The following is an 8,985-nucleotide window of genomic DNA, read 5'->3' as shown; positions in this document are numbered from 1 at the left end:
GACCGGTCCTACCGCGTGAGGCGACAGAGGGGAACGCAGGGCGCGGGGGACGACTCCGGGCCAGAGCCGATACAACCACCATCACGATCGCGCGCGCGCATCCCTCAAGAATAATCCGAAATAATAACGTTAGCATGTAACTTTCCGAATTAAATGTTTATATCAAGAATCTGCATCTTTCCATCACCAACAAAAGTGGCGACCGTGACTAAGACACATAATACATGAAGAAGGAAACTACATGTTAAACCAAAACTCGTTATTTAACGGACATAATTTAAACTTCGCCATACGACGCATCTAGAAGCTGGGCTGGATATTATACGACATGAGTGAATAGTGGCACCTACATCGCGGCGAGTCAGCGTTATTGCAGATGAGTAGCCCTGTCCTTTCTTTATTTCCTAAATATTCCCTCTTCAAGTTTGTGTGATCTGCGAGTTTGATTACGAGTGTGTAACACTAATATTCTTTGTGCATTAAGTGTCGTGTTAATCAAGAAGTTAATTTCTTTTTTGCATGTACACCACGGTGCATATACATTTTTACGTGGTTTAGCTCTTGATAATCGTAAGCATTTGCATCATTTCCGCTTCGCTAGCCTTTATTTAAAAGTGTTTACTTAAAATCAAGCACTGCTTAATGCTACGAGGGTAAATAAATGCTTAAATACTTTAATTTTATAGCTAAACGCTTAATTTACACGTAAATATATACATCATAAATAAAAGCGCAGCGATTTCGTGACATTTAAATTATAATTTGTATTTCTTTGTTTGTAAAAAGGCTTCTCATTTTCGTAATTTACACTTTTATCTTTAAAACTTTATTTCTAAAAGCAAAACATCTTTACGCCCTTATAAGTTGCTCGATTTATTATCTCTTCGCTTAAAATTAAAATCAATCGTAAACATAATTGTAGTAAAAATCATTTTGCTAATTGTTTTCGCCGAACATTCCAGGCGGACCGATTACGTAACCGGCAAGTGGCCGTTGCTGTCTGCATTGTCATCGTGCACTGTGAATCGCACGGCGCGGCACCGTGTCTCAGCGTGTCGAGTCGCTCGCGTTATCGGAGCGCACTGCACACGACAGTGTCTCACCGTGTCTACACGGCGCGCGGCTGCTACTTCATTGTAACTGGTTTGATGCAAAATGTGCTTTGCTTAACTCATTAATTACGTTACGTTTATAGTCTTAAAAATGGTTGAAACTTCTGGCGTTGATTCCGATGGGAAGAAATTGAAAGAGTTAACTAAATTGCGGGGCACTATTAAGGGTCGTTTAACACGATTTAAAGATTATGTTTCTGTCATAAATGCATGTAAACAAGAGGAAATAAGTGACTTAAAACTTAAAGAATTGAAATTTCGTTTAGAACGAATTGAAAACTTGTTGTTTGAGTTTAATGAAGTTCAGTCTCAAATTGAAATATTATCGTCTGAGGAAGACGACAGTGAGGTGGATAATTTTGAAAGCGTTTTTTATAGCACGTTATCTTTAGCTCAACATATACTGGACACGCGTCTTCAAGTTAATGAAGAAAAGGAAGGGAGCCTTCACTCTGCTCGCTCGACATGTTCTAATACGTGTAGTCATCATCATCAAAACTCAAATATCAAACTACCCACTATAAAGCTACCTACTTATGACGGAAATTATTTGAAATGGCTCGAATTTAGGGACACTTTTGAGTCGTTAATTCACTCCAATGATTCCATATCGGACATAAATAAATTTCATTATCTGAGGTCATCATTGGAGGGAGGTGCGGCTTTAATAATCAAATCATTAGAGTTTAGCTCAAAAAATTATACTGTTGCGTGGGATTTAGTACGTGAACGTTACGATAACAAAAAGGTTCTTATCAATAACCACTTAAAAGCGTTATTTGAAATAGAATGCATCTCAAGTGAGTCTCACAGAGCAATACGGTTCATGATAGACTATGTGTCAAAAAACTTAAGAGCGCTTGATACTTTAGAGCAGCCCACTGACAAATGGGATGTTCTCATTATATACTTAGTGTCTACTAAATTAGATGCAACTACCTTCACTAAATGGGAGGAGCATAAAAACACATTCAAGGACTTACCGACCTTATCCGATTTTATGCAGTTTTTGCGAAACCGTGCTGACATTCTTGAGACAATGGCGATCAGCAGAAGCGACAAACGCGATAGTAAATCTAATTTCTTTAAAAATAATCAAAAACCTGAACCTAAAAATAAAGAATACCCTCATAATAAAACATTAAAAAGTTTTGTCGCCTCTGCTAGCGCCAAACCGACATTTTCGTGCGCATTTTGTAATCAGCAGCATCGGATTATAGATTGTCCTTCTTTTAAGCAGCTGTCACCTGAAAATAGATGTGCTGAGGTTTCTAAATTAAAACTTTGCTCTAATTGTTTGCGTAGGGGGCACGCTACAAATGAATGTCGGATTTTGGGTACATGTAAGACCTGCAAAAGCAAACATAATACATTATTGCATGTAGATAGTCACATACCTGAAACAAATACTACCTTAAATCATTGTAGCTACTCACCTGTGTCCCTGCCGGCTCGTTCTTCGGGTCAAGTTGTCCTTGGCACCGCCGTAATCAAGGTCATAAATCCTAAAAATAATTGTACTTACCTTGCACGTGCGTTCCTCGACGGGGGTAGCCAATCATGCTTCATCACGACGAACCTGAAAGAAAAACTGGATACGTTAGTAATGGTACGGATACATCATGTATATTCGGCTTGATGAAACAAAAAACTCCTATATATGACAGCTGCGAAGTGACAATACAATCATGTGTAAATGATTTTGGCACACGTCTTAAGTGTCTAGTGGTTCCTGACATTACAGGGACACTCCCTAACTCCCCAATAAATGTAACGGAACTTAACATACCTCATAACATTCAACTGGCGGATCCTAACTTCTTCCACCCTTCAGAATTGATATGTTATTAGGAGCAGAGTTGTTCTATGATCTCTTGTGTTACAATAACATAAAACTAGGCCCAGAAAAGCCGATGCTTGTCGAAACCAAGCTAGGTTGGGTGGTGGCAGGTCGTCTTTATAATACCGATCTACAACCACAGCGACAAGTATATTGTAACTTCACCAAAGAGATCAGTGATCAATTGGCAAAGTTTTGGAGCCTTGAAGAAGTTCCAACCTCAAAACCAACTTTGTCAGCTGATAACGAATTCTGTGAACGCTACTTTACTGCTACCACGAAGCGCCTTGATGATGGTAGGTTTTCAGTTTTCATGCCCTTTAAAGAGACTCCAGAGGTAGCACTTGGTGACTCATACAGCATGGCTGAAAAGCGCTTCTATAGCCTTGAGAAAAAACTTAATAAAGATCCTCACTTTAAAAATGAGTATTGCAAGTTTATTCGTGAATACGAGGAACTAGGTCACTTAACTGAGATCAGCAGGCCTCAATTCGGGTACTTTATGCCCCACCACGCTGTGATCCGTGAGCGTAGCGAAACTACGCGCTTGCGTGTCGTTTTCGACTCGTCAGCGAAATCATCATCAAACAAGTCGCTTAATAGCATTCAGCACGTTGGCCCCGTAGTCCAGGATGAGTTGTTCAACATACTCATTCGGTACCGCCAGCATAAATACGTGTTGTCTGGAGACATTCAAAAAATGTATAGACAAATCATGGTAGATGAGTCACAAAGACATCTCCAGCTTATTCTCTGGAGAGAGCAGGATAACATGCCACTTAAAACTCTGCAGTTGAACACCGTAACTTACGGTACTGCATGTGCACCTTACTTAAGCACCCGGTGCCTAGTTCAGCTAGCAATGGAATGTTCTGATCCTGTCGTGTCTAAGGTAATAAAAAACGACTTTTACGTCGACGACCTCTTGACAGGTGCCGCGACGGAGGGCGAACTAGCTCACATCCTAAAAACAGTTACCGAGGTCCTTAACTCTGCTGGTTTTCCTATACACAAATTTAAGACAAATTGTCCACAAATATTTCAGGAAGCCACAGAATCTGACTCTCATAATTTGTCAAAAGAGTCAAGTGTACTGGGAGTATTGTGGGCACCTAGTACCGATACTCTCAGATTCGAAATAAATATAGACAAAAATGAACATAAGGTCACCAAACGCATGATTTTATCGAATACATGTAAAATATTCGATCCTTTGGGGTTGCTAAGCCCGTGCACAATCACACTTAAGATTCTGTTGCAGAAGCTTTGGGAACTTAAATTGGAATGGGATTCGGACGTCCCAAACGGCATAAAAAAGACGTGGGATAAGATCATCAATAACTTAGACTTATTGCTTGCACTGTCAATTCCCAGATCTGTTCTGTGCTCTTTCCCAGTCTCCATAGATCTTCATTGTTTCGTGGATGCCTCACAAAACGCGTATGCCGCTTGCGTATATCTACGCTCAACTGACGATGAAGGTAACGTAAGCACCAACCTATTATGCGCCAAAACGCGCGTGGTCCCCTTGAAACCTGTTACTATTCCCAGGCTCGAGCTATGTGCTGCTCTTCTAGGAGCACGGCTTGCAACAAAGGTTTGTGAAGCTTTGCGGTGCAAAGTTGACACTAAAACGTTTTGGTCTGATTCGTCAATAACCATAGGATGGATTAAAACTCAGCCAAAACTCTTAAAGACTTTCGTTTGCAACCGAGTGAATGAAATCCATGAATTAACAGAACGCGAATCATGGAGACATGTACCGACTGACCTTAATCCAGCGGACATGGCTTCTCGAGGCATTGAACCCAGCGCGCTTGTTGATTCTGCGCTGTGGTGGAACGGTCCTCAGTTTCTGTCGAAACCTGAATCTGAATGGCCTCAGCAGCTAACTGGGCATTCAGAAAGTCAATTACCTGAAATAAAAGCCCATCATGTCCAAAACAATGATCAAATTATCGTAAAATTTGAAAATTTTCTAATCCTTTACGGCTACAGCGAGCATTAGCATATGTATTCCGGTTCATAAACAACTGCAAAAATCATAAGAACAAAACTGTGGGTTCTCTTAATGAAACTGAACTTCATCAATCTCTTACCTTCCTTCTTAAAACCGCTCAGCAGGAGTCCTTTGGATTTGAGATAAATGCACTTCAAGAACACAAGTCGCTTAAAAGGTCCAATGTTCTGCAATTATCTCCCTTTATCGATGAAAAGGGACTGCTGCGAGTGGGTGGTCGGTTAAAACACGCGAACCTTAATTATGATGCCAAGCACCCTATTCTATTAAAATCAAAACACCATCTTACCAAAATCCTGATGTCAAGTGAGCACTTAAGGTTATTCCATGCTGGTCCTCAACTGCTTCTCAGCTCTTTCAGAGAAAAATACTGGCCTATTGGCGGACGAACGCTAGCTAGAAGCATTGTGCATAAATGCGTCACTTGTGTCAGGATGAAAGGTAAGACGATGGAACCATTAATGGGTAACCTACCTACTACTAGGGTGTCTCAATCTTATCCTTTCCAGGTTACTGGAACCGATTTTGCTGGCCCTTTCATGATTGCCAGCAAAACAGGTCGCGGCAGTAGAACCACAAAATGCTATCTGTGCATCTTTATTTGTTTCTCTACTAAAGCTGTGCACCTTGAGACGGTCAGTGATCTCACGACCCAAGCTTTCATTTCTTGCCTTAAGAGATTTATCGCTAGAAGAGGTAAACCTGATTACATCTGCTGTGACAATGGCAAAAATTACGTCGGAGCAAACAATGAGTTAGGCAGAGTGTTGCAGTCAAACCTAAGTAGCATAACTGACTTTGCGACTAATAGGGGCATAAAGTTTGTTTTCAATCCCCCATACTCTCCAACTTTTGGCGGCCTCTGGGAGGCTGGCGTAAAGAGTGCAAAATTTCACCTTAAACGTATAGCAGGGAATGTTAGTCTTACATACGAGGGGTTAAGCACGCTTTTCACTCAAATTGAAGCGATCCTTAACTCCCGACCCCTAACTCCTTTATCACCTGACCCAAACGACCTCTCTCCTTTGACCCCAGGGCACTTCCTCATCGGGCGGCCGCTGACGTCACTACCAAGCCCGCAGAAGCCTGAAAACATGAAAATTCGCACAAGGTACCAGTTGGTCGAACAGCTCCGGTGCAACTTCTGGGAAAGATGGAGAAAAGAATATCTGGCCGAACTGCAACAAAGAACAAAATGGCGTTCCCGGCAGATAAACCTAAAGAAAGGGGATTTGGTGGTCTTCAAAGAACCTAATCTGCCACCACTCAAATGGAGACTCGGCCGAGTTCAGCGACTTTACCCCGGCGATGACGGAGTGGCCAGAGTCGCCGACTTTCTGACCTACCGAGGCGTTGAACGACGAGGCGTCAACAAGTCTGCCCTCTACCAACCACGACGGAGGAGTCTGATGTCTTGGAAGAAGCTGCAAGTCCTTCCAAGGGCGGGGAGGATGTCAAGGACCGGTCCTACCGCGTGAGGCGACAGAGGGGAACGCAGGGCGCGGGGGACGACTCCGGGCCAGAGCCGATACAACCACCATCACGATCGCGCGCGCGCATCCCTCAAGAATAATCCGAAATAATAACGTTAGCATGTAACTTTCCGAATTAAATGTTTATATCAAGAATCTGCATCTTTTTCATCACCAACAAAATATAAAAAAACTAGAATTTAATAAAGGGTCGTGGGAACTCAATGGCCGGTCTTAAATTTGCACCCGGAGTGGTACTGCCCTGGCTGGTCGAAAGGTCCGCAGCTGGTGGGTGTCACGACAGCGCAGAAGAGGAGCCGAGGCGACGGCGGGCGAACGACTAGGGCTCCAGCCCTGCCGTCGAGGTGGTGAAGGCTCGAGGGTCTCTTCGACCGGAGATTATTTTTAAAAATAACGACGCACCCTGTAAATTTCCACGTCCTTACAAATGTGTTCCTGCTCGCTCTGCTATTGTGAACACCCTGTGATGATGATGATGATGATGGGATCATGTGTAAGCCGGTGCACCATGAGCAAAAAGCATGTTTGTGTTCACAAGCAGAGCGGAGTCACAAAAGCGAAGGGAAAGCACAGAAGAAGAAAGAACAAATAAGTGAATTTAAATAAAGAAAAATAGAAGAAGAAAGAACAAATAAGTGAATTTAAATAAGGAGCTACTTAACGCTAAAACTAAGCTACTTAAACATTCAACACTTTGCACTTACCATACGTGGGTGTGGGATTAACTATAATGCGCGAAAGCGTCGCGGATTAATTTTATAAATAATAATTATAATTGTCCGCGCTCACAAACATTAAATTTATGAATTTAAAAATCGTACGGCGCGCGAGACGACACTGCTCCGTGTGCGCGGCCGTACGTGCGTATCTTATCGGGTGTGGCGCGGACTGGCTGCCCTGGCGGTCAACGGAAGGACAAGGCGCTCGCCCCGCTGCATCTCGAACTTTCCATGACGTAGTCGCTGGACCGGCCGCGAGTACAGTCGTTAAGGAAAAAAATATATTATTTAAAGTTGGGAAGATAATATAATTAAAACTTGTACTTAATTAAAACATGTACGTTATACGTATACGTACAACGTTACAAAATGTAACAACATAATATTTCTATGATGATTCTAATACTGAACGGAGTGGTCGTATGCAATTTCCTCTCTCTTTCCTCTTTCTCTCTTTTTCCAAATTTTGACTGAGAAAATGTTTCGAATGAAATAGCTTACTCTGTATCCTCTGTATTGTGTGTTAGGATACTACGAAACCACAGTAGATTACATTTTTAGTGGCAACAATGGTCGCGCACTGTGCGGCTTAAGAGGAATTTCCTCCCGCGGGCGCTCCGGCTTTAGTATGAGCTCCCTGCCGAGGTTTTTCTGAAGGTCTACAGTAGGGGTTCTTGAAAAAGAAGTGTACAGGTTTTAAAGGGTCGGCAACGCGCATGTATCACTTCTGGAGTTGGAGGCGTGCTTAGGAGTTTCAGTGATGCTTATATTTAACAGGATTAATTACTGAATTCTCGCTGACAGTACCGTGGCACAGTGAATTTGGCGTGATAAAATGTGATAGTGTCGTAATATCATATAATATACACCGTGGGTTGGTAAAATCCGACAGATCTTAACCACGCATTCATGAGGATCAAAAATGTTGAGTAAAATTCGGAAAAAAATGTTCTGTTTTTTCTTTAGCCATTTAAAAGCTATTTTCTGCACACAGCACGTTATTTCTTTCTACATCTTGGCGAAAAAAAAAACATTACAACGAAGAAGTAAAGTTTCTTAATTCATCTATAGATCAAAATTGCGAGTGTTCTTTTTAGTTGAGTAATGTTTGTCAGAAGGTATGACTAAACCAAGTCACATAGAGGCAGCGCCGCAGCGAAAAAGGCGTTTTTTTACAAGTTATTGCAGAAACAAATTTTCGCAAGAATTGCCATTATCCCTGAAAGAAGACCGATTACAGAAAATATGTATGATATTTTAGCCTCTAAATGCGATTAAGAATACAACTTTAAATCTATCAGGTTTTACCAGCCCACGGTGTAATATCGTGACACTTTCTCACTTTGTCATTTCAAAGCCATTTTTGAGATAAAAGAAGCAATAATTCAGTTGTATTACCTAGAAATACAAAAGGCAAAGTGTTGTTAACACCTCATGGTAGCATATGGATACTCAAAACGTAAGAAAAATTACAAAATTGAACCACATGAGAAGCGACAGCGGTTTTAAAATAAAATTGTATTGACAGTTGCGGGGACTTCAAGGCATGAGGGTTAAACACACTTTGCTACAGAGCGCAACACGAATTTATTTTATCACACCATCACGAGGAAAATATTTATTATTCCAATTAATTTATTAAATATTCTTTCTATTAGCCCCTTGGCTAACGTAAATAGCTTTCTTCATAAAGGATTTCTTGTCTCGCCCATCAAGTTTTATATGGTCTAGTCATAAACTGTATCTGCCACGACCACGAGTGCCGTCGCCCATGGACACCTGCAACACAAGAGCGATTATA

The 8,985-nt window shown here is 41.6% G+C and overlaps 2 protein-coding genes across 2 annotated transcripts in view; both read left to right on the top strand.

Annotated features, from left to right (window-relative positions):
* The window catches only part of LOC133530514 (uncharacterized), a 6,960-nt gene extending 2,000 nt beyond the window's left edge, over positions 1-4,960 (top strand). The window contains exons 3-5 of the mRNA XM_061868443.1: positions 963-1,136; positions 2,541-2,711; positions 2,947-4,960. Coding sequence (XP_061724427.1) covers positions 963-1,136; positions 2,541-2,711; positions 2,947-4,960 — 2,359 coding nt within the window. The remainder of the gene's footprint in view (positions 1-962; positions 1,137-2,540; positions 2,712-2,946) is intronic.
* Positions 4,961-5,421: 461 nt separating this feature from the next.
* Positions 5,422-6,450, top strand: LOC133530508 (uncharacterized). The gene has a single exon (XM_061868431.1). It carries the CDS (start codon positions 5,422-5,424, stop codon positions 6,448-6,450), a length of 1,029 nt encoding a protein of 342 aa, XP_061724415.1.
* Positions 6,451-8,985: the final 2,535 nt, after the last annotated feature.

Source organism: Cydia pomonella, chromosome 2 (genome assembly GCF_033807575.1).
Source record: "Cydia pomonella isolate Wapato2018A chromosome 2, ilCydPomo1, whole genome shotgun sequence".
NCBI lineage: Eukaryota > Metazoa > Arthropoda > Insecta > Lepidoptera > Tortricidae > Cydia > Cydia pomonella.
This window is presented reverse-complemented; position numbering and strand designations above follow the sequence as displayed.